A 26,696-nucleotide genomic window follows, 5' to 3' on the forward strand; every position below is an offset into this window, starting at 1 on the left:
TAGGAAAATAATAACATTAATCCATTTCTAACCTATATTTCTATGCCAAGTTTGTTTCCTAACTGCTAGGGCTTTTGATGTGCAACAGGAACATAGCAAATGCAACAAACAGGATAAGCCTGAAATTTTCGAACTTTTTTTTTCATAGCTGTAGTAACTGCTGCATTAGCTAGATACAGGCTGCAAGCAAGGTCCCAGGCACACACAAAGTCTCACGCTTCCACCTCCTCCTCCCTTATAATCCTATCTTCAGTCCCACCCCCATCTAGAAACATAACTGTGAGCTCACTCTCCACTTCTCTGCCCTCCTACGCACACATATTGGGACTTCACTCTCTCAAGGCCTCAGCCAGCTCATCAGTGATGACTGCCTGTACACCACCACTTTACCCTGCTGCTCAGGTCAGCCTCCACGCTGGCAAGCAGCCCACGTAAAGGTGATGACCTGGGCTGCAAGGTAAAGTTCTGCATGCTGGTCATTAGAGAGAGCGAGAAGCCACTTTCATGAGAGTATTTGCCTTGAAGATCAGTTATGCTGCATCACAGACAAACACTCCACTGCTGCCAAGAGTTGCATCTATGGCTATTCTGAAATTGTTGCCTACCACAGCTACACATCTGGCAGCCTGGGAATTTAGAAATGAGTCAGCCTCCTCTAATATACCTTTATGGCTGAAGGCATTTTTCACTGGTTTTATTCCAGGAGGCCATAAGCATCTAAACATTTAGAGTTTTAGGAGGAAGAGAGAAGAAAATCACATTTCTTGTCACAGAACGGTGCTTTGCCTTCACAAGAACAGCAGGCAAACGGCCTCATGACCATTAATTACTTGAGGTAGATGCCTATTCAAAATCCTTCTCCGGGTCCCCAAGATGCCTTCTGTGCCATATCGTACTTCTTCTCGCCCCGTGATGACAAATATACAGGCAAGGTCCTGGGCTTGGGACGCAACAGCCCTCACAGGACAGAGCCGAAGCGTGAAGAGCCGGGAAAGAAGATGACAACGACCCCTTCTCAGCACCCCCGAGAGAAGCGCGGGGAGCGGAGCGTCGCCGGGGCCGTGCGGAGGAGGAGGAAGAGGCAGAGAAGGAGCAGAAGCAGAAAGCAGAGACGTACGGACGCCCCAGCCCTGGGAGAGCGAACGCGGCCGTCACTCCGGCGGGCCGGGCCGGGCCGGGCGGGGGGCGGTGCCTGTGCCGGCTCCGCGCCGCGGGGGCGGGCCGGGGGCGGGCACAGCGGCACGGCCGGGGCGGCGGCGGCGCCCGGGCGAGCGGCCGGGGGAGGACAGGAAAGAGGACCGAGTGAACGCGGGGCTGGGTCGAGGAGTTGCGGCCAGGACCAGGATGAATCACCACCAGCCCGCCAGCCCGCACGCAAGTGTTGAGTGCGGAGCCCCCGGGAAAGGCCCCGGTTTTCTCGGCCCCCGCCGCCCCCCCTCGGGCCGGCGGCGGCGGGCGCGGTGCGGCCGGGGCGCCCTTTGGTCCCGGCCCCCGGTTCGCACGCTCCCATGCTGCGGCGGGTCTTGGCGGATCACTCCGGCGTTCCTCCAGCGCCGGACCGGGACCGAGCGCGCTCCGTCCCGCCGCGCGGGGTCTGACAGCCGGGCGCTGCTTGCCCGTGGGCGCTGCCCCCGCCCGCCCCCCGGCAGCCGAGGGGGCGGCTGCCCGGCTGCTCGGCAAACGCGCCTTTGCCCGCCCCCGGCCCTCCCAGAGAGCTCTCCCGCGGTGCTCGGTCCCGGCCGCGGGGCGGCGGGGTTTCCCGAGCGCCTCCCTGCGCCGGGGAAGGGGTGTGGCTCCCGGGAGAGGCGGCCGGAGCAGGACAGCGGTGGCGCGCTGGGCTGGTGCGGAGCGGCTGCGGAAGGCAGCGTTAGTTGTCTCTGGTTAGTACGTGCCGGGGAGCGAGGCTCTGAAACCCTGTGGTTTCTAATAGCCCGTAGCTGTCTGGCGTAGGGTAGAGTGTAAGGCCTGGATGAAGGTTGGATGGAGGGAGCTGTAAAATGCAGGAGACTGACCTTCAGCCGGGCTCTGTGTCTGTGTGCGTATGCACATATACGAGCACACTGCCTTAAGAACAGTCTTCAGTGCTTTGCAGTTCACTGAGGCCAATTTAAATGCCCGTTCTTTCGTTCCTGAATTTCACTCCAGAAATAATCATTTAGGATGTAAAGATTTTCCTCCCGCCCGAATTGACTGCCCTGGTTGTTTCTTGCAGTAATTAGTTTAATGTCAGTTATACTCAAAATATATAAACTTCTTTGATTATTGGGTGGAAAAATGACTTAGGTGCAGTCAGTGTCCTCAAAAGCTTCAATTTTATCCTTTAGTTCCTTGTACTTGATGGCTTTGCTGTCGATCTAAAGGTATGGAAGTCTGAAATCTTTGCTGCTGTCTGTAATTCGAATGTCTATTGCAACCTTCTAGCTAAATCCTGATTTATTTATCTTGGGGCGTTCATGTTTTACAGATCGAGCAGTGAAAAGAGTGTCCACAAAAGTAAATCACATTTACTTCTGTGCATGTGTAAATACTTGTATTCAGATTCTTCCTAGGTTAAGATTTAAGAAAAAATACTGGCAAAACCCTTTATTATATTTGGAATATTTATTTGGATAGTCTTACAGCATTGGAAATTTCTCTGTGCTTTTGAGCACTTATATACAGAGATTGTCATATATCTGATGTGCACACCAAGCACCCCGTGACTTCTCATGAGTGATGTGTGCCTTAAGATTGCCTCTTGGTTGCCAACTGCTTTACGGGTCAGTGCTTTCTAGCACACTTCTTTTCCTGCACCATGCTTCCGTAACTTGAAATCAGTAGGAATTCTAAGTCATTCCTTCTTGCAACGGAGAACGAAAATGCTGGCGGAGCGTTTTCTCAAGAGCCTACTGACGCTATTTTCCCTGAGGCCTGCGTATGTGTTAGTAAGTAACCTGGGTATGTTTTAAAAGGCCTTAAAAGCATATGGTATTAAACTTCAGGCAGATAAAAGTGAAACCTTAATTCAGTTCCTCAGAGGAGTTAACAAAAACATGGTGAGGTGGAATGAAGAAATAATATGCCTCTGTAATATTTCTGTGGTAGCTTTGTTAGGAACTTCCAGTGATAGTGCTGGTGTCCAAATCTGGGTAAACGTGCTTTGATGTGGCCTTCCAGAAGTTCTTATCTTAACGTTTGACTGCGTGAGTTGGCCTCCCCAGTTCACTGTGTATATTAAACTGCCACTGTGGTCAATTTGTGGCATGAATTTTGTTATGGAAATGTTCTCTGAAGCCTTCACAATTACAGCATGTGAAGTTTCATCAAATTTTTTGTAAATTAGTCTGACGTACTCCAGAGTTTTAAACCTTCCTACTTACTGTCCCATAGGAAAGAGTATGTTGTTTTATTTGCTTGGTTATATCTGACTGCTAGAGATTGAGATTTTTGTTATGTTATTTATTTACTGTTTTGGGCCAGAGAATGGAAGGAACAAAGCAAATGCAGATATACTTAATTAGCACCTGATTATTCAAGCATGTGATCTTAAGTGTTGTGGTGTATTTACTTAGATAGATCATTTCAGATTTTGTGGTTGTGTCCTAGTTGTTAAGGACAAAATATAGAAGAAAAAGACGATTTAATGTAACTAATACCACATTTTATGAATGTTTTATGAATTTAGTTTTATGTCTATTCAGCTCCCTAGTGCTAAGGTTGTGGAATCTGGCCTGTTCTCCTGTGCTCCCTGAATGTCTTTTTTTTTTTCTTTTTCCTCCCATGAAAAATAATAAACACCTTTTTTTTGGTTCTCTTTGTACCCATTCTGCCTTTACTTCTAACTGATCTGCTTGGTTCTATTCAGGGCAAATTCTCATCTAAATAGAAAGAATTGCAGATGTATGTTATTATGGAAAGAATTACTGACTTAGATTTCTGTGCCTAGCAGTGACAGTAGCACTTCAGAGAAGCTGAAGGAGCTATCTTTCTCTTTCTGTTTGTGGTTTCTTCAAGTAACTTAAAGTCTTAAAGACTGGCAGGCAATTTGGTGTTGAGCTTTAGCACTAAAAGCTAGTTTTATGACTTCTTACGAAACAGAAAATGTCTGATCATAAAGCTAACCCTCCTTTTTTTTTTTTTTTTTAAACTCTGTCGGAAATAGCTCTGAAGCTTCATTCTAACATCTTGTTTTTCCTGGGGTGTCTGCATTTTATTTACAAAGCAGTGTAAAAATGTTCAAACCAGGCAGCTGTTAAAAGCTGGTACTTGGAATTGGAGCAAAGTAAGTGTTGTGAGCCAAGAGCAGGCAGTACGTCAGCATTACGTAACTATTTGCCGCGGGCGTGTGTGATTTGTATTGCTTTCTGCCCCTCCTTTTTTGTCCTCTCTTCATAGGACGAAAAGACAACTAATTGACGGGTAAGAATTTGTAATGCTTCCCTGCAGGAATGTGACATTAGAAGTAAATTAGCCAGCCTTTGTCTTGCTTTACTTCCTTTTCTTTCGTCCTTAGACAGTTGCATGACTGCAATCCTGTTGGTAAACCTTGGTAAACATTTTGCATTCCACATTCCTTGCAGGTATAGTCAGTTCAGCTGTGTCATTTCCTTATTGTTGTATTTTTCTGTTTCTTCTCCGATTCTGCTTTTTGTTGCATAAGGCATCAACTTTAGGAAAATTATAATAAAAATTCTTCAGTGGACATTCTCCTGATTGTTTTTACCTTCTAGCTCTTTGTCATCCGACCTTAATTTGTCCATTACTATCTTGTTTGAAATGTCTGCTCCTAGTCCACTCTGTTTGCCAAAAAAGTGATTGGAATGATGCTTTTTGAATCTATACTGAAACAAAGAAAAAGAAATGCAGCTGTTTTTTCCAACGCATAAAAACTGGGTGAGCAACCGAACATTAAAGCTCAGGATTGCCTTTTTTACTGTGAAATGTGGTTTTCCAGATAACTGAGTCATGAGGGAAGACTACACGTGCATACGAGTGATTCAGGCACAGAAGTCGTATTGAAGGCTGCAGGACTTATATGCTGTGCTGCTCAAGAATTATAACAAATTCTTCGCTCCCCACAGTCTTTCTTGATTGAAGTTTTGGGCAACCAATTTGGGGTCAGGTAGTCATGAGTCTTTGACTTAGAGTTTTGTCAGAGCTAGATAGGTGAGTGATAAAATGGGTAGGTAACAAACCAGTTTGGATGGAGTCAAAGGCAGGATGTCAGTTTAGCTGCTGCTGAAGTTGCCATGCTGCTGTAGCACTTGGACCTGGTGGGATTTGTAAGTGATGTGTGAGGCAAGACTGAGATGACAGCCTGCTGTTGTACAGCACGGTACAGGGATAAAGAAATTGTGATTTTTTTTTTTTTATTTTTTTTTTTAAAGGCGTGTTAATCTTGTATGAATGTAAGTTGTGTGTGCTTTTTAGAAACAGGGTTAAGAGGTGAAAATTTGTACTGTAAACACTTTATAGCAAAACAGAAACTCAGATAAGGTTTTATTTTCTGTAGCTGTTAACTCCATTGTTGCGGACACTTTACTCTCGCAAAGTTATCTGGTTAAAAACCTTTATCAAAGTCAAATTGTCTTTGTAGCTCTCATGAAAGTCAACCTACACAGGAAATGTGAACAAAGAACAATCTCTTCCTCCTTCCCTTCTTTTCAGAGGACTTAACCTAATAGTGATTGGCAAATAAACTCACAAATATAGTTTATTCTATGCCTTTTATATAAGACCACTAGCTTATATCTAGCATATTTTCTACAGTATTTATTGTCTTAGGAAAACTCTTACGTCATTGGTGTTACTGAACAGATCAAGCTAGCTTATGTTAGGGAAATTCTGTTGCTTTACACAGACATGAGATGATGTAACTGGTAGATAAAATACTGCATCTAGAGGACTAAGTTTATAGTGCTGAAAAATACTGAGTAAAGATGCATTAGCTGATAAACGTTACTGTAGCCTGCTTGTGACGGTTGCCCTGATATTTTTAGTGAGCCTTAGTTATTGAAGATACAATTTTTTGTGGCACTGACTATTTGCATATGAAACACCTAGCATAGACTTTTAATAGTTTAGAAAAGCACCTGAGGATCTCCTGTAATGAAATAAATGATGCTTTCAGACAATGGTTTGCCCATGCTTCTTAGTTGCTTTTTTGGAATGTAAGAATAGACATTTTAAATTCTGAATTTATTTTTGTAACAAATTTTATCTGTAACAAATTTGTCTATTAAACAGTAGTTTTACTCTTGAAGGAATACCTTTAATATTTTCACCAACTTTTTAATGTGTTTTTTTAATGAAGAATCCTGCTACAGACGAAGAAGAAAAATTATAAATGTTGAGATATGTTTGCAAATACAGTAGTGATGCAGTTAATACTTAATGGAATACATTTTAAATTTTTTTCACTTTTTAGTTGTTTTTAATACATTTTATACAAACAAGGAAATAAACCTCAAATCTCTGTGTACTGGACAGGTACAATCCTTTCTCTCTATTCTTGTTTGTTAATTAAGCAGGGTGGTTTAACTTTGTGCGTTGCCATCACGAATTTTTGAATTTCTTTTGGAGGGCCACACACATGAAATATCCAGCTCTGCAACTGATTCATGGGAATAACACTGGCTTACTGGTACATCAGGAATATCAGTGTTACAATAGCTTTCTGTTTTTTTATATGGGCATAGGTTGTGGGATGTGGGCAGTTCCTTTTTTTTTTTTTGGTGTGAGCACACAAGGACATAAGCTATGTTGCACACAAATTGATTTAGTTATAGAGAATACCAGTTTTACCATACTGAACGACAACAGAAAAAAAAAAGAGTACATAGAACCAGCAAAGCACGCCTGGGTTACTCCATTTGGGTTTTTCTCCAGAGGTACTGGTAGGCCAAAATCTAAGGCTGAATCTGTGCGAGGGTAGTGCAGGAGGAAAGGTTAGGAACAGGAGTGGCCTTTGTGGTGGCAGCAAGCTGTTGGTGTGGCTAAGCCTGTCTTGTGAAACTGGGATTTTGAGGTTCTTGAAAGATGCATAAAGCCCAAAGAAAGAGGTACCTGATCTGTGCAGTTATGTGAATTCAGGTAATGTAAAAGGGCAGCTTCATGCTGTGGCATGCATGCTATATCTTATAAGTCTTCAGTCCTATTAGGAAAGTTCAGTAACATGAATAAAATGGCTTCAAATAGCAGGGTTCTTAGCAGAAGAACCTCTCAGCTGTGTTGTGGCCAAGCTGGATGTTCTTTTCATGCTAGTTTAAAAAGGAGAAACTGTAAGCCCGCTCTCAAGTTGTTCATATGTGAAAAATGTGGTAGGAACAGCATCACGATAATCCCAGAAATCAAGCACTATGCTAATATGAAATGTTAGTAGCAGTCTTCTAGGTGGGGAAAATGAGTTACTTTTGAGAAAAAGTTTCAAAATAAGGCTAGAATTAGCTTTCTACCCCATGACAGTGTTGACAAAACAAGGAAGATGTGGCAACTGGTTATGTCATTGCACCTAACTTTGTGAGATCTCAGTGCTCAATTTACAGTTATAGATTTGAGTATTGTGTTAAGTTTTGTAGCCTCGAACCTCCTCCTAAATTTCAAGTACATCAACTACTTTGGAAAGGGGAATGACCAAATCGGTGTATGCCAGTACACTCAATTTAGGCAAGCCATTTTCAAACAAAGAAGAAAAGTAACCCTGAGATTATGAGTAAAAAAAGAATAAAAAATTGGTTAGGTTGGAGAGGCACTGCCAGCTTTTCCTGCTGAAACTGAACTACTGCACAGCCAAGACTATGGGTTTGAGCTGCCTCAGGCTTAGATCTCCCACTTCCTGGGCAAGTACTGTTGCAACTAGCTGACTTTAGTAAAACGAGCACCCCCTTCACCAGCTGTGTTTAATGAAAATGTCTAACTTTTTCTGTTTGTGTTAAAGTCATGTCAGGCTTGCACAGCCTGCACTCAGAGCACGTCGAGGTCTGAGATTTACAGTGGAAGTGGAAAATATATTTCCGTTTTAACATTTAGCTGTTTATTCCACCTAAGCATCATTTCCATTGTTATAGGCTAAGATAAGCTTAAAACTGAGATAGTCTAACTTACTCCTCAGTAACTCTATAGCAAAAACATTAGATATTGAGTCATCCCCCCAGCCTCAGCCCTGGCTGTGTGTCCAGCTATGTTTGGAATGGACAGAACAATTTAGAAAAAAGTCCTCCAAACTTTGAGTGGTGTAGACAAAATAAAATCTGGTCAATAAGCTGTATGTGACTTTATTTTTGTTTGTAAACCTATTTTTCTTAGAGTTACTAGGTGCTTGGCAGAGATTTGTTATATTCCTTCTTGTAAAACATGGATTTTCAGTAAAAAAAAAAAAAAAAGAAGAAAAAATTTGGTCTCCTCACTATTGTGTGGTAACATATTCACAAACATAGTTTGTCAATTTTAGCTTTGAACAGTATTTTACCTTTTGACAGTAATCCTCTTAGTGTTCACTGATTGTTGATGTAGGAGAGGTCAGAATCATGTCCTTGGTAGATGTATATATAGCTAGAGCTATTGAATGTGCTTTTGCTTTTCCTGGGTTAATCTGAAAAGGTTATGTAGAACAGCCTTGAGGAAAGATTATTATTGACAACTGCTACTGTAAGCATGGTCTTATCTCCTCATTGCCGGAAATAAGTTAAGGGTTCTTTAAAGGAGCAGGAGCTCGTGGTTAAACATTGCTTTTGTGATGGTTAGTGTAATTAACACTTGTCATCTTTGAGGAATAGGTGGTGCCTTTGGTAAAGCATGAAACAATTGGGATAAGTGTCTTGGGTGATACTGAGGCCAGTTGTCTATTTTCATCCTGGTACTTTGAATTGATTGTCATATTCTGAAATTTAATAGAAAAAGTCCCTAAGATATTTTTGAAGCATTAACGCTCTTAACTGAAATCTTCGGAGTTGTGGTTACAAAATTGGCTTGCATCAAATGCATGAAATAAATGATTAGGAAAAAGATTTGTTCTTTACTGTTTAAAACCTGTTCCAAACTCTGTGTGCATAATTCGAACAACTGAGCTGGCCATGCTGCAGTGCTGGGCCACAACTGATATTGAGCATTGTGGTATATGTTCCTTTCTTGTGTGCCTCAACCTCTACTACTTTTTTTTTCCCCCTCCTTAAAATGCTTCCTATGATTTAGCAATAGCACTGATTTGGTCATGTTCTGCTGTCTTCCAGAGAGGTGAACTTCCTGGACTGCTGCTTTTTTATTTTGTTATTCTGGTTTTGTTTAGCTGCCTTATAATCAAACAATCTGCTGGAAAGTACCTGTTTTCAAATGTGTGCATCATCTATCTGGCAATTGAGAGGTCCAGAGAGTGGTTCTTTTGGCCACATATTTTGTAGGATTGCTTTAAAATGATGAGTCAGCACTCTTTAATAACAGGGTTGAAAAAACTCCATACTACCTGATTACACATAAACATGCTTTCTTTAAAGATAGGGCATTTAATGTTTATTGGTGTTTGTGAGTTGTGTTTGTCATTGCTATTTAACTTTATTAAAACTGTGAGTCTCACAATGGATGGAAGGGAAAGAAGATTGCAAATCAAAAAGAGAATCTTTTCAGAAGAGTCTGTTCTTGCAATACACAATAAGTGTGTTTAACTAGTGTTGTGTATGTGTGTGGTTTTTTTAAGCTGTTGAAATTTGTGTCTGTATTATTTCAGTAAATCAAGGACCTCAGGTACTCCATTTCCAGTTACTAAGAAAATGAGTTATGCTGAAAAAGTCAAGTGCGATTGACCCACTAATAAGAATAAAGCTTGCTCTTATTGATTAATAATATCCTCTGAATTATATTTTATTAAATTATTGATTTCATTTTGGGCTACTGTGTACTGTTGAGTAGGAAATTGTTCTGCTTGACTGGCTTTATTTATGTACATATGGGATAAATCCCTGGGTTATGGATAAACTTGAGAGTTTTGAAATTTTTCGTAGTTTTTCTGAAGAACTTTCAGGAGCACTTATACATGGTACAGGAGACACAAACTTGAGTCCTTTTTTTCTACTTCTCTCAAATCAAGGCCTTAAGGTGAAACTGTGTGCTGCTTCTGCAGTTCAGTTTCCATGATACTTCTTCAGGAAGAAACTGCTCTTTATCTTTGTTATTCCCTTGTACATTTGTCATTTTTAGCATCTTCCTGCATTGTCTTTGTACTTGAGCTTTCCCGCTCTACCTTAAGTGAAGTATGCATAATATATTTAGAATAATTCAAATGTTGAATTTTGCAGCTGAAATGAATGTAGGCTAAAATGGAAGCTGGAACTAACTGTTGAATACTGAATTGACTCTTGGTGACAGCCCTGTCCCATTTCTTAATTTTACAGGCCTTCCTGTTCCCTCTACTTTTACAGTTTATATGTTGTATATGTTCTGTGTGACTTCAGAGTGACTGGGATCTACTTTCTGTACTGGTTTCATAAAGCTTATGGTAAGTAAAGACATGACCTTTTGACTTGCAGTTCTGTCACTGGTGGCTTGCTGAAGCTGTTGGTTAGTGGCAGCTGCCAACAAATCCTGATGAAACATTGTCCATCATTAAGGAAGATAGTGAGAATGAACAGGAAGCATTGTATGAAACATGGGACCTGCCCACATGTTGAGTACTGTATGCAGTTTTGGCCTCTCATAAGAGGAGCCTAGAGGAACTACAGAAGGTAAAAGGAAGCAGACTTCTTAAAAGGGATGTCTGAAATGGGTGGTGGGAGTTGGAAGTGATCAATGCTTGTAGAGTCACGAAGGCACTGGATAGAGCAGTTGTGGAACTTTTATTCACCAAAGTGTGCAATTGTAAAACTGGAGAGCACTCACTGAGGTTTGATTTAGAAATTATGCAAGGAGAAGTGAACATATGCAGTTTGTTAATACATAAGATTTTAGAGGTAGATAATACTATCAGATTCAGGAAAACAAATTCACATGTGTCAAATCCATACCAGATGCAAATTGCATTGGCAGAGATGCACACTTTTCCAGCTGTAGTATAACTGCTGTGAATGGTGGGGAGTCTGAAGAAAATAGGTGGCAAATAAGTGACTAAGGCTCATGTGCTGTTCATCTATCTCTTGATGATTGTGTTGGAGACAAAGCACTTCCTTTGACTGCTGGTCTCAGTAATATGCTTCTGTTTTTTAGTGAGTGTCTTACTTCTATCTAGAAAGCGTTCAAGGAGGAGAGCCTCATTTTATACTTTGTCAAACAATGACTTGAGAACAGCTTGAGGAACTGGTTTCAGTTCTGTAAACAAAAAGAAGGCTATGTGATGGGTGGTAATGTCTTCAGTAACTTCTAGAGTAGATCAGAGTTGCGATACCTCGTTGTGTACAAGCTTTAGAGTAAGCTTTTAACAACTTCTTTCTAGAATTTTTTTATACTTATGAGTGAAGATCTGAAAATGTTAGGCCCAGCCATAGTCTTTATTAGTATTTAGAGATACCGGTGTTTTGTTGACAAATTTCATTATCCATTCGTATAACTATGCAATTGGAAAAACTCTAGGAAACGATGTCCAGTTTATAATTTTACAATCAATATGAAGCATATGCCCGTTTGGATCATACAAAAATTCCAGTACTAAGAAGTATTGCTGAATAATTCTTCAGTAGAGAAGACACCTAAAAAAAAATTGAGAGAAATGGATATATTTAAAGAATAAGACCACACTTCTAGTGGCATTAGTCTTAGAATATTTACTTTTCTAAAAGAGTTCTCATATTCACTTTACTAAGAGCTCCATTTTTACCAATAATATGGGGGATTGGAAGGAATAGAAGCCATAGGGAATGAATGCAAATGTGCATGCTGTGCTGCTAAATGTATAATTAATTGTTTCAATCTGGATCGTAATTCACAAAAAATGAACAAGCAAAATGCTATATATAACATAGCCATTGGGATGAAGAGACAGACACATCTGTCGACACACATTATAATGTTTTTATTTTTTCCTTCACAAAGTGTTGATAATCATTGTTCTTCATTTTGTTTTTAATGAGACTTATAAGCTTCTTTTGAAAAAAACTTGGGAAATCCAATAGACTAAAGATTCCTTGTTAAAGAGATCTGACTAAAATAATTTAACCCACTTGTGCATGTAAAACACTTTCACTTGCTACAGAATACTTTATTTTTATACCAGGAGATTCATTCTGGTAGAAAAGCCATTCTCTTGCAACTTATTTTTCACCAACATTTAGTATAAATCTCTCTGGATTCTTTTCAGTCAGAGTTTGCCTCCAGAGGTTGTGGGTTTCCATGGTACCTAATCCTTATTTAGCAGACACACTTGGTATTTCTACACAGCTGTGGAAGGGCATCAATGGATTTCTGTTCTTCCCTGGTTCTAGTGCAGATTTTACACCTTTGACCTTCTGACATATTAACTCTGGTTGAAAACTGTCTGCAGAGATGCCTCTGAAAAAAAAAAAAAAAACAAACAAAAAACCCCAGCAAAACAAACCAATCCACTCCATTGTCATGAAGGGACATTGCTAGATCCAGGCGTGTGATAGTTGATGCTTGCCAATTCAGGGGAAGTTGAGGAAAAAAAATAGGATCTACATCTGTTCTGTGCAGTCAGAGATTCTAATCAAATCTGGTCACTTAGTTTTAAATACATAAAAGCAAAAAGTAACTGAAAGTTGTACTGGAATATACTGAAGTGCCTTATGAGCTTAATTGCTTAGTACTTCAGTATTTGTTAATCTGAGGGATCGCTAGTCTTTAGAGGTTGCTGTTTGTCTGGAGTGTTGTGGCTGTGACCAGGTCTATATTTCAGGAGAGTGTGCATTTGGTACTGAACTGCAAAGAGTTGCCTTCCTACAAGTTGGACTACACAGGTTTGTGGTAGGTTGGTGTTAAAACAGGCATTTAAAAAAAGGGGCATGATGTAAATTACCGTATTGGTAAAGGATAAAAAACTGATAGTGAAGAGGAAGCTAGTAACTTACAATACAATGTGGTTTGTTGGGCTTATTTTCTCAAGAATTCTTGGATTCTAGAAAATTGTAAATATTTCTTTCAGAGACTGATGTGGATATGTTTGTTTTTTTTCCAAATAAACAGGAAAATGAAACATTTTTTTTGCGGCAGGATTTTTCTCTTCTGCTCTTCAGATTATTTGCTGAGTGTAATTACAGATTATTGGTTTTAGTTTTGATTTTTTTCTGTGACTACTGAAATTCAGTGGCTACCCGAATTAGAGCTGATTGATCTTAGCACTTGCCCTCAGCAAGCTTGCTAGTGACACCAAGCTGTGCGGTGCAGTTGACAAGCTGGAGGGAAGGGATGCCATCCAGAAGGACCTTGACAAGCTTGAGAAGTGGTTGTGTGCAAAAAAGAATTTCAACAAGGCCAATTGTGTAAGGTCCTGTACCTGGGCTGGGGCAATGTCAAGCACAAACACAGTCTGGGCAGAGAATGGATCGAGAGCAGCCCTGATGAGAAGGACTTGGGATTCCTGGTGGAAGAGAGGCTGGACATGGTCCGGCAATGTGCACTTGCAGCCTGGAAAGCCAATCATGTCCTGGACTGCAACAAAAGCAGAGTGGCTACCAGGGCAAGGAGGTGATTCTGCCCCTCTACTCTGCTCTGGTGACATCCTACCTGGAGCACTGCATCTAGCTCTGGAGTCTCCAGCACAGGAAGGACACTGACCTGTTCGAGTGGCTCCAGAGGAAAGCCACCAAGATGATTAGAGGGATGAAGTACCTCTCCTACGAGGAAAAGCTGGACAGTTGGGGGTTTGCAACCTGGAGAAGAGAAGGTTCTGGGGACACCTTAGAGGAGCCTTTCAGTGCCTAAAAGAGCTCTACAAGAATGCCGGAGAGGGATGTTTTACAAGGGTGTGTAGTGATAGAACAAGGGGAATGACTTTAAATTGAAGGAGGATAGGTTTTGTTTGGATATTAGAAAGAAATTTTTTTCTGTGAGGTGTGTGAGGCACTGGAACAGGTTGCCTAGAGAAGTTGTGGATGCCCCATCCCTAGGAGTGTTTAAGGCCAGGCTGGATGGGGCTTGGAGCAACCTGGCGCAGCTCCCTCAGGCTGGGGGCTTGGAACTAGATGATCTGTAAGCTCCTTTCTGACCCAAACCATTCTATGATTCTGTGGATGGTGTTTCTGGTTTGACAGTATAAGTTTTACGGTTTTTCTAAAAATAAAGTAATAGTTGATTAGGTGGCATTCAGAAACGAGAGGTGAATAGACAGAGGTCAAATCCATTTTCAACATGAAGTATTTTTGTAACAGGTTCAGAATTAAAATTTATTTCAGGATCTTTTTTTGTTTTGTCTTGAAAATCCCAAGATTAAGATTTTGCTATTTACAGAGAAATTAATCTATTTTTAGACTAGTAAAGCTGAAAAATGCAATATGTGGTTACAAAACAAGCATTTAATTTGCAGCCTGTATTTGTTTCAGTGAAATTATTTTTATGTAGCAAGAAATCTATGCTTTCATGCCTCATTTGTAGAGAGCAGTTTAGTTAAACTTACAAATCATTACCAGTAGGCAGGTGTAAAAGGACTTAGAATTTTTCAATAAATGAAAACATTGGGTGTATCACAGAGAGGTGAGAAGGTCTCTTTAAGCTTAATGAAGAAAATAGCATTTTTTTTTAACCTGCTGTTGGTTACACCTCTTGTATTTAAAACAGTATGATTTCTGTGGAAAAAATACCTGTGTATGGAAGATGTCAGGAATCTAATGCAGAAACATCAGACTTCTTTTTGTGCACTGCACGGGCAGTCTTGAGTCTGCCATGCCTTTCTCTCCCACACTAGAAGCTGCAATAAGTGGATATTTTCGGTTGGTCTTTGGTTATTATTTGAAAAATTGATAATAGAAAACCCAAGTGACTTGTGCAAAGTGAAGACGATGACCCTCTGTTGCCAAGAGTGTTGCTTTATGTGAAGGAACTGTATCAATGGACTGTACATAGAAAGGTTGAACTTGTGTGATGTACTTGGTTGTCTCCATAGCATTACTTAAAGCAGAGTATTAAGTTCAGCATTATGGAATTTCTGTGCATTATATTAGTTAAAATGCAGTTTGGAAGAACCCATGAACTGGTCAGCATGAGGTCAAAACTAGAAGAGTCAAAGCTTCTTCAGAAATGTAATATCATTTGAAAGGTAGAAGGGTTTGTTAAAAGTGCTTTGTAATTTATGATTGCTAATTAGAGTTCTGTATAGCTCTATGGTGCCCCATACAGAACTATCACTGCTAAAATTTACAACAGAAGTTTATCTAAAAGTCACATTTTGACAAGGTTAACTAGTAATAAGGGTGTTAAAGGAAGCAGGAAAAGAAAGCTGGCTAGTTGTTTGGGGGTTTGTGGTTGTTTTTTTTTTTTGTTTTTTGTTTTTTGTTTTTTTTTTAAACCTGTATGCATAATTTTATACTACGCTAAAGAAATTATATAAAGAGCATGAAAAAAGCATATGTTTATGACAAAGGGATTTTAAAAATGTATATCATGCTCTTAATTATGTTGCAATAACTTTATAATATACTGGTTTCCCTAAGTCATATTTTATGAAAGGATTAAAGAGCAGCTTTTGAAATGTGCATAAAATTAGGTGGCAAAAATTGTGAGTGGGGGTGTGTGTGTGTTATGCTATGACTAGATTAGTGTGCTACTTCAATATGCTTATCAGAAAACATTGTTCTAATCTGGTGTACGTATGGTAGACATGATATAAGACGTCCTTTTCCCATGATTTTTTTTAAAATGACATAATTTAATAGCCTGCTTGTATTGCCACTCTAGTACAGTCAGTTCATCAGAAATGAAACCAACTTTGTTTTTCTAGGAAAACAGAGTTTTGTGGGTGAAACAAAGTTACTATCTGCAGGTAAAGGAAAAGTAGAGAATGAGATCTTCCAGTTTAAGTTTTTATTTTGATAAGCCTAAATGGTTAAAGTATATGCATCAGTCCCCTCAGTAAAAGCTTCTGTACTAAGCACTTTCTCATGAGTCATGTTTCTTTGTAGGCCGTCAGCTGATTTCAGACAGTGCATCTGATTCCATTGGGAATAATTACACAAACAAAATAACAGGCTTAAGGAAATCAATTAGAAGGAAGTATTAGAATGAATAATTGTATAAATTGTAGAAGAATAATTTCTTCTTTAAAGAAATTATTACTGTTAAAGTAGTTAGAAAAGAAAGGTATCTGTATTTTACACAGTATTTTGGTGCTGAAAGGTCTGGCATTGATTTTAACTTCTTCTGAAATGAAGTAGCAAATCACTGTTTTGTAGACCTTTTGCTAGGAAGAAAACCGAAGACTGTGTATGATAAAAAAATCGTATGAAGGTAATTATTATATTACTGTACCCCCTTTAGTAGTTACCATAAGATTGAGTCATTGGTGGCAGAATAACCATTGCTCCTCAATTGAACTTTGAATTTTACATGTCCTTACATAGGACATCTTGAGAATATGAGCCTGTAATGTTCTGTAGGTTGAGGGCTGCAAAAGCAGGGATTGAAATACTGACATAAACAGTTTAAGAGTAATATGTCTAATAACAAAGTACTTCCTTTTTTTTTTTTTTTTTTTTTTAATAATAAAGCTCCATGTAGTCAGCTGGATACTGTAAGTACAGACTAAGATGTGAAGGAAAAAAAAATTTGTGTGTGACTTGCTTTTAAAATGGGAGGGTGGGGATCAGGGGAAGGTACTAATTTACACTTGTCTGTGGTTTAACAGGTCTTGGCAATTATTTTGACCATAATCTTGACAAAAGCAGTTGTGTTGCTTTGAACTAAATAATGGCTCAGTTGGGGCTTGGGAGGGACTGGGATGATGAACTGTGAGTTCTCCTTAGTCCTTTAAAAAGTAGACAAATAGTCTTACTATTGGAAAAATAAAATCTTGGATAGTGTTTGTATACTTTTCATGTTAAATGCTTCTTCAGGTGACATTTTAGTACATAGCCTAAGTAATACCTTGAAACAGATGTTTTCTGTTCCATTCTGGGTGTTTTTATCTTGGTTTCTATGGCAATGAAACCTGTGTGGAGTGTCAGGCCTCTTCTTCCCCTGTCTCCAAAAATAACTTCTAAATTTATCAGCCAGTATAAGCCAAAATTAAATGTAAATGGGAAGCTTAAAGGTAGACAGATTCCTACTGGTTTTAAGCAAACTGGTGACTCCACAGAGGAGAATCAGTGCCCTGTGAAAATGAGACAGAGTTGCTACAAGACAAAATTATATAAACCACTGCTATCTACCCTGCTGGCCTGGGCAAAATTTCCAGTTTGCTGGGGCAAGTTCTGCTGCAGTTGTGGGGTTTTATTACAGAATCACTGAATATGCTGAGTTGGAAGGGAACCACAAGGATCATTGAGTCCAAGCCTTAGCTCTGCACAGGACCATCCCCTGGAGTCACACCATGTATGTGCCTGAGAGTATCATCCAAACACTTTTTGAACTCTGTCGTTGTTTTACTTTCTTACCTCAGCGGATTAGTCCCCTGAGAAGAACTGAAATTACTGCCTTGAGGAGAAACTAGGAGACACAGGACACAGTGAGAACTAACAAAAGCTGGTTTCTGTTCACGGAACAACTTGTGTTTATTATTGTAGCTGGGAACACTCAAGCTACTTAATCCAGTTCTTGTGATTTTTTTTTTTTTTTTTTCAGTAAAGGAGTCAGGATTTTTTGTTAAATTACTGCATTACGATAACCTTGATGCCTTTCAGAATTTCTGAGAGGCTTGTATAATAGAAGAGAGGATGAAGATAAATACTTGGTTTCTGAATATGAGTCCTGCAAAATAAAGACTTTTTGAATCCACTAAAGACCATAATGAGACTCTTTTGTATGGAGCCCTTAGGATGGATTTTTTCCATTTCCAAACTGCCGTTGCTATAACAAGTGAATGACTTGTTGACTTTGTCTTTGAAAACAAGAAGTCTCATGTGCATATTCTTGTCCGATCCTCACGTTAACTTCATCAGTTCCTAAATTGCTCCACTGTTACTATATTAGAGATAATATGGAGAAAAGTAATTTTCAAGAAAGTACGCAGAAGACATAAAATTACAGTTCTTGTAATGGCAAAGTGTGGGGTTTTTTTAAGCAGTAATATGCTTTTTGACCAATGAAATGCTAGAGGACCTCTATGTCTCCAGAATAGTGACAGTACATACTGGCTTGGTAGGGAGAAAAAGTTGCAGGGATTGAAGTAGAAGGTGACAGGAGGGGAAGAATGGAGGTAACAGACAGATGTCAATTAACTTGCCTCTGCTGCTTCTCCTGCCTGTAGACCAGGTTGTTGTTGGGGGGTAGTCAGAACTACACACATATCCCATATGAGTGTCAGTGTAACAGCATCAGTGTAAAAAACTGTGCCAGTAATGTCTGGTTATTTGTATCTTTTCTAATCAAATGACAGTTTTATTTAAGAATGAGGGTTTTTTTTTTATTTGTCCATTGCAATATTAGATTTTTCTTGTGAATGTACTGAATTTAGAATCATAACATTTGTAGTTCTCAGGTTGTTCTTCTGACCCATTTGACCTTTTTAGAGTAGAGTGATTTGTATTCTCACTTGTTTTCTCTTTCACTAAATATATTTTAGTTATTTTGAAGTACTTTTATTTTCTTTGGCTTTAACTACTCTAAATGGCTATTCATAGTTCTCTGATTACTGCTACTTTTGGATCACTGATTAGCCGTTAAATGACCTGATTGCTCAGTACCCAGAAACCCTCAAAACCTCCAGTCAGTTCCATTGAAGATGACCTCTGAACATTAGGAAACTTTTTTCTTTTTTTTTGTTTTTCCCCCTCCGTATTTTTAATAAAGAGAGGGTAACTGAGCACTGGAACAAGCTTTCCAGAGAGCTTGTGGAGGTACTCAACAGTCATCTGAATGTGGTCCTGCACAACCAGCTGTAGGTGTCTCTCATTGAGCAGGGGGGGGCTGAGAGGCCTCATAGAGCTAGATGGCCTCAGTGATCCCTTTCAGCCTCAACCATTCTGTGAACTTTGATATAATCTACATGTTGAAAGAATTTTGGTGTGAATGTTACACTGCTTAACAAGAAATTTAGCATTCTTTCTTCTCATAATGTGCTTTTTCCAATAATCTGATTGCACTTTGCCTAATAGGAAATTAATGTAGTTATAGACTTAATATTTTTGTTATTGAAATGGTATTTTTCTGTCGGGTATTCATAGAAACCATCAATTTGAAGCTACAGAATTCTGCTTTTAGATTTGTTCAACTTCTGGTCTGGGTTTTACATGTGACCCTTCAGTTGTTGACTTCTATGTATCTTGTAGTTTGCACTACTAGGAACTATCATTTTTTTGTTTAATTCTAACACTCTTTTAAAAAGTTTGATTCATATTTTAAGCACTACAAATCAAAAAGACCTTCTTTAAGAAAAGATATTAGTTGCTGGATCTGAATTCCACAGTTTTAATCAACATTCTTGCTTATCCAAATTTTTATTTCTGTATATGCTTAACTGGGCATGTCCTTATAAAACTTCATCTTAATAAAACAAACAAACCAACCAGCAGCTTAAAGTTTTATAGGGAAAAGATTGTTTTCAGGGTGTAAAGAAAAGCAGAATGTTTTGAAAAGTCTTAGAATTTGCATGGAGGAGCTCTTTGACAAGTTGTAAGAGAATGAAAATCCCAGTTACAGAACTAGAAATGTGTCTTAAATTTTTATTTCTTCTAGATCAATACAATAAATGATAATATTTCTCACCTGTTTTGTTTTAAAATGGGTTAAGACATTTTATGAATGTATTTAGGAACAAAAATGTAATGGTGTTAAAATAGTCATACAATAGTATTTTCCATTATAGTAAACATTGAAAAACTCCAGATTTTTAAGACTCTCTGAACATCTCTGATGAGAAGAAATACGTTTCTGGGGGCGGGGGGGAAAGCAAGGCAGTTAAGACTATCTTTAGCTGTTTGCTTAAAAGAATTTAGCTGGACTACTTGAAGTAGTCACATGCTGGTTTGTAAATATTTTTTGTTTTGTTGATGAGAGTAATCTTCTCTCTTTGAACATGCTTCTGCATGTATTAGGTTGTCGTGGAAAGTATTCCCTGAATGCCTCTGAAATTCTGAAATTTTTGTTTTTCTTCTAAGCTTCACAATGAGGATGACCCACCAGAATCTTCAGCAGCTGAGCAGCCCTCGACGTCTACAGAGACTACGCAGACTCCCCAGACAGCAGCCTTATCTGAAGCAGATACTTCCCCTCCACCTTACTGTAGCATAGCTGTGGAAGCAGCTGCAGCTTCAGGTATTTTACTCACATAACAGCTTGTCAGGGAGGGGCGCGTGTGAATCAGTACTTGGTTCAAACTGGTACGTTTTTTTTTCCTAAGCACACAATCACAGTAAAAAGATATCCTTTCATGCACAGTCCTGTGGTTTATTCAGAAGAAGCACACTTCTAAATTACACTGATTGTTCTAAATTGCTAGACTAATGGATATTCATTAATTAGTATAATAGGTTTTATTTAAGTCTGCTCTAGTTCTGTTCCACATTTAATCTACATCTTTGAGTAGTGCTCCATTATTAGACCTCATTAGCACTTTTCATTACCTCTTTATAAACAAAACCCTCAAACTTCTAAGTATGTAACATTGTTCCATGAAAATATTGCCGTGAAAAGGTTAATTTTTGTTTAAAGGCTCTTGGTAAAACTTCTCATGAAAAATGAGGAACAGGAGTCTCTTTATCCATTTGTTCACTGCTCCCTTTCTCAGTGAGATTGTCACTTTTCTTTGGGATATGGGAGACTTAAAAACAGGCTACATCCGAGTTCCTGTTTAAGTAAAGTTGCATGGATTTGTGTCTCCCATGTGCCAAATAAATATTTTAGAAGTAATAGCCAGCCTAATGTTTTTAATGTTGGTTAAAAGAGCAGTTTCCTGTCCCTGTCCTTTGAGACAGTATTTGCAAATATAATACATAGCTGTGCGGAATTATCCCTATATATAACATCCTTGTGTTGCTGTGCTGACAAATCTGTTGACCATGTGACCTGTGCTGACAAATCTTTACCTCCTAAGCAATCTTGTTACAAGCTACTGCTGGCTGTAGGAGGAAGATCAAGGTGTATTTTGAGTATTTTTTAATTAATGTTGTAAATAATTCTTTGTGATGATATTTTGCTCTTGCAACATAGAAGAATGAAGTCTGTGGTCCATTTTGATGGAAGGAACATTTTTAAAAGAATGTGTTGAAATTGGAAAAACTGATTTTCACAGAGCAACTGGAATTAGCAACAAGGCCACACTGATAAGAATACAGCGTGATTTTTACTAGACTGAAGTAACATTGATATTGATATTTAAAGGCTCTTTTTTTTAGGATGTTTGTGTGCATGTCTTTTGTATGATTTGATAAAAAGCCTTTGGTTGGAATGCCCAGGGATATAACTGACATAGTATGATTTTTGTTCATAAATTTTTTGCCAGCATCTATGTTAAAATTTCTGTCTTGAGTAGCAGCTAAAAGTACCATCAAGCTGCACTACTTTTTATAAAAGTATTTAAAACCCCCCGAACTTATTTGAAATGCAAATATCATGAATTTCAGTCTCTGTAAAAAAAAAATACTTCAAGGATGAATGTGCATGTAAAAGTTAATATTCTTGACATCCTTCTGTTTTAAGAATACATAACTACATAACTTCTTTATTTTGAACAGAAACACAAAATGAATTTTATCCTGTACCACCTCCATACAGTGTAGCTACCTCTCTTCCTACTTATGATGAAGCAGAGAAGGCCAAAGCTGCAGCAATGGCAGCTGCTGCAGCAGAAGTTGCCCAACGAGTAAGTGATATAGTTCTGCTTTATTTCAGTTTTGTGAAACATGTTAAGATAGTTAATTATTTATAACAATTGAGCCCATATTATGACCTATTACTAAAATAACAGTGGGCTGATGACTTAAATATTTTGGATGCTTAGGTTTTGTATAGACAGTGTAAGTTAGTTGTAAAGTACTGTGAAAAGCATATCATATTCACCTTCTTCTGAGATGTAGCTGTTGTCCAAACAACTTTAAAAGCCAAATTTTACCCTGTTTTAATAGTTTATCCAGTAATTTGTCAACTTTTAATGAGGTATCCACTGCTAATGTTACTTTGTAGAGTTATTGCTGACATTTAGTGTTTTGTATGGTAAAAAAAATGACCAAAGACCTTTAGAGAGGAAGGGCTAATTCCAACAGTGTGGAAGGGGCAAGACCCTAAATGATGTAGATCTTTTTTAAAAGGAAAGGTCCCTGTTGTTTGTTCCATGCAAGTTCAAAGAAATGCTCCAAGTTCTTAAAACAAACAAAAAAACCATACACCACGAGTTATCGTAAACAGTAAATTAAGTAATAGGCATATATTCGGTGTTTATAGTTTTGAAAGAATTAACCTTATTTAGAGTACAATCTTCAACACAGAAAACTGATATCTGCAATTAGTAATAGGTGTTAGTTTTGTAAGCAAATTTCTTCTTTTCTCTTAAGATTTGAAATGTGGAAATTGTGCTGCTCGGTAGTATTGACCATAATATATGATACCCAAATAAGGCTTCTAGTGCTTTCACTAAAAATCTCCTTGAGATCGAATGTGATTACATTTGATATATATTTAAAATCTTACTGGCTACAGAGTGCTCGTGACTGGAAAAAACCCTCTGCTCACCCAGCAGGAGGCTGTTCCTTTCTTGACTGCAGCACAGTACTCAGTGCACAACACTCATTCACTTCAAGGTATGCACAGCTAAAGCTAAAAGTGGATTTGTGTAACATGGTCAGTGAAGGTGTCCCACAAATCTGTTTTACTAAATGCGGTAGGGAACCAGGGAGATCTGAATGGCTGCTTGCCACGTTTCAGCGGTGAGCTGATGATCTCCAGCTGTAACATTTTAACTGCTATGTAGTCTGTCCTTCCTTACTGTTCAATACATAAGTAAAATGTTTGGTGAAATACTGGTCTGAGTGAAACCCTCAATCTGAAGTTACAAACTTGGAACATTAGCAACCCACACCTAACTTCTAGAGTACCTGTGGTGCGGCAGACAGGATGTGCAGCTCTCGCAAGATTCTTGTTGCTTTTAACTTCGTATGTCTAGAATCCTATGAAGCACAAATTTCAGACATACAAGGAATCTTTCTTGACAACTCAGCCTGGGGTTCAGCCAATTTCAAAAATAAAGCTAAGCAAAAAAAAAAAAAAAAACAAACAAAAAATGGGTTTTTTTATCCTGTAATTTTAAGCTTTTTTATTTTTACTTTGGAGAACTCTTTCTTAAAAGTTCAGGTCAGTGCGACAGAAATATCTTTTATCCTTCTTCAGACAGTCTGCCTGGTTTTGGTCAAACAACAAATTTTTGAAAAGTGAGTTTCCTCAGTTGATACATATGGCTTCAAATTTGGTGAATGTGTGGAGATTGTCTTGCATGAAAAAGTTGAGGCTGCTCATAGCTCTGAAGGGGATGGGACTTCAGATGTGCTGTTCCCAGAGAGCATTCTCAAATGTTTTGTGTCAGAGTGGGATTACAGAACTAAAAGTAGATACACCTTATGGCTGCTTTGACTGTTTTTGGTGAAAACATTGGAACTGAGAAATAGCAATTTCTGGTGTGCTCTGAAGTAGTTTTATTATTCTTGCCCTTCAGTTAGAATTGAAGAGGAAAACCACTTGATTCAGTTGTCATCAATGGTAGGTGAAGAGAAGGACAATAGCTGACCAACCCTCTGAAACTAATGTGTTGTGGGAAATTGGTTTTAGTTGAGTAAGGAGGTAACTGGCTCAAAGTGGACACAGGCAGCGATCAGAGAGGATGGTCTAAGTCAAAATACGAAGAGGCAAGGATGAATGGAGAGCAGTGGTATGGACAGAGTACAGAGATTTAAATGAGAAACGGAAGGGAAAAGCATAAACTGGGATTGGTGGAGAAAAGGACCGAGTGGGGCTAAAATGTGGTACTGGGAAAGGAACTGAAGCTGGTGTGTGAGAAAAGAGGAGTAGGGAGAGAAAAGAAGTCTAGAGTTAAGAGGCTCTAGGAGAGTTGGATACGGTGATGAGTTAGAAGTAAACTTTTACACAGTCTGCTTTGCTAGAACATACAGTAGAACTTGACATTCAAGAACTGCGTGCTGACACCACAAGAATTTCACCTGCTTATGAAAAATCTGTAAGAACACACTATCATTCCCCCAAACTAGAAACTGAGTAAAAAGTTCTAGACTAATGACATTACTAAGTTAGTATCAGTAGTTTAGTCTACACAGTGTATCTGAAAGTCACATTCTTGCTGGCTGCTGAAGAGCTCCTTTTTTTTTTTTTTTTTTTTAAGCAAGTGCATGCACACACACACAAGCTATATTAGAGTATTAAGGTCACAAAGTTGGGATTTGGGGAAAAAATAGGAAATGCTGAAACTGAATTTCAGTTTTGTTGATGATATTAAAATTATGTGCAAGTGCAGTTTTAATTATTACCATTTTAATTACTTTACCATGTGATACTGCCAGAAAATCCCTGCCTTATTTAATAACTCTGGACTTACACTGAAATGGACTAAGACTGTATAATAAAACTGTCTTATACTGGCAGATGGCTGGAATAAGAAAGAAGGGTCTTGTTACGGTTAGAGTGGTGGCTCACCGTCTTTAGGGGAAGGATTTAGTTCTGAATACCTGTGGAATAACAGATAAGTGACTTAAACTGTGCACTACTGTTACATAGTTGTTTTCTCACTTTCACAAGTAACAACTGCAGACAGTATCTGACCTGTACATTACAGACTTTGCAAAACATACACAAATGATACAATGTAGATTTTTCAGTTTTTATTTTCAGCCTTATGAAATGAATACTCTTACAAATCTGAGCTCTACAGTGTTCTGTTCCTCTGGTTTCCTCCTTGTAAACTGAGGATATATTGCTTCTTTACTGCAATAATATGAACAGTTGGAAAAACTTAAATGTCATTTTGTTGCTTTGAGTGATACATGAAGCTGATAATTTTCATGGTATAGTCCAAAGTGTCCAGTGAAGAAGGTTACAAATCTACTCACTGAGCAAAAAAGAGGAAAATGGCAAAAAAGAGGAAAGGGCAGCACATTTAATAACCAGCTTTTGTATTTTTCCCCCAAATCATGTAAGGATCTTAAAAAAATCTTAATGTGATCATATTATATACTTCATCATAGGCCCTGCATTCACAGATATCATAGATAATATATTCATATAATATGAACAATCTAAACCTTTACTGAAAGTTTCAGCACTTGTTTTTATAGTTCTTTGTGTAGCTTATCTTACAGGAAGAGATTGTGTATTCCTTTCAAATGCTCCCAAATGTCTCATTGTATCAAAGAAATTGTACCAACCTTGTGTCATCAGTAGCGATAGCATTAGTTATCCTGGGTTTTCCTTTTCAAATTATCAAGGTCAGTTTTGAAAGGTCAGTTTAAATGGACAAAAGTATTGCTAATAGTTAAATGACTTGTTTGTATGTTGCAATGAATGGCTTTTACTTAATGCTTTTCAGTTGCATTTGTCTTATGTTTTTCTGTTTTTACATGCTTAGCACGCCCAGTTTAGGGAATCTAGGAGTCTGTTTGATGAAATATTCCTCAGTCGTCCAGAGGTATGGTATAGTTCTCTCTAGTTTAGACTTCGCTATGAATTTTCCTGCTGGCAAACAAATGCTTCTGGGATTCATTCACTTTTCCCCCCTACTGTTAATTTCTCCATATTGTTTTGTATGTTCAAGGTATCATTTATGGGGTTTATTAAGTAATTTGACCCTTTCGTAGAAGTTTTTTGCTGTAAACATTGCATTGGGAAGACTTATATCAATTTAGTGGTTCTTTACTTGATTAAAGGTGGTTGTCTCACTATATGCCATACCAGATTCTGTTTGTACACGTCAGCTTATTTAGAAAGCAAGAAATACTGCAATATGAAACAGTGTTACATACCATATAGATTTGTGTGTTGTGTTACATTCTTCTCATTAAGAAGAAAAAAATGTAAAATATGCAATCTCATTGATAAAAAGGCACATAAAAAAATAGAAGTATTTTATTAAATTATGTTTAGCTCTAAGCATCAGCAGAGAGGACAGTAATTCTTCATTACCCATTTTCATTCGTGAGTGCATGGTGACAAACAACTATATGTTGAAGAAAGACTCGGGCAGTTGACACCAGCTAGATCAAATGAGAGCACTGTGAAAGACAGCCAGTATTAGTGGGACTTGAGCAGTGGTCAGGTAGTGTTTTCTGTGTGCAGGACTGCTCATGAAACCTCATAGTCTCAAGTGATGTGGGTATAGGCTGAATGTAATTTAAGCACGGGAAAGTATTTAATTTCTGAAATGTTCTGATAATTTTCGTATGCTAGTTTTTGGAGACAGTAAATAGGACTCAGTTTACTGCTCCCTTTTGACATGGAATGTGATAAATTACAACTTGTTTCCACTTAATACAACAGTGCCTACTTGCAAATGTCTGCTCTTATATTTGTGGGCTGCGTATTGACCTGTGTTTCTCATATGTGTAAGCCTTAAAGAAGCCTGTGCATACAGAGCAAACTGCTTAACTTGTTACCGTAGTTGAGCAAAATTTTCTTATCTCTGAGGCAGCTTTTTGCATGGA

The 26,696-nt window shown here is 38.5% G+C and overlaps 1 protein-coding gene across 1 annotated transcript in view; it reads left to right on the forward strand.

Annotated features, from left to right (window-relative positions):
- The first annotated feature begins 10,415 nt into the window (after nt 1–10,415).
- The window catches only part of NDFIP2 (Nedd4 family interacting protein 2), a 36,579-nt gene continuing 20,298 nt past the window's right edge, over nt 10,416–26,696 (forward strand). The window contains exons 1-4 of the mRNA XM_018071384.2: nt 10,416–10,465; nt 20,160–20,316; nt 21,735–21,862; nt 25,625–25,684. Of these exons, the coding sequence (XP_017926873.1) occupies nt 10,463–10,465; nt 20,160–20,316; nt 21,735–21,862; nt 25,625–25,684 (348 nt within the window). The 5' untranslated portion in view covers nt 10,416–10,462. The remainder of the gene's footprint in view (nt 10,466–20,159; nt 20,317–21,734; nt 21,863–25,624; nt 25,685–26,696) is intronic.

The sequence above is a fragment of the Manacus vitellinus genome, unplaced genomic scaffold (assembly GCF_001715985.3).
Source record: "Manacus vitellinus isolate BGI_N305 unplaced genomic scaffold, ASM171598v3 scaffold_2_pilon, whole genome shotgun sequence".
Lineage (NCBI taxonomy): Eukaryota > Metazoa > Chordata > Aves > Passeriformes > Pipridae > Manacus > Manacus vitellinus.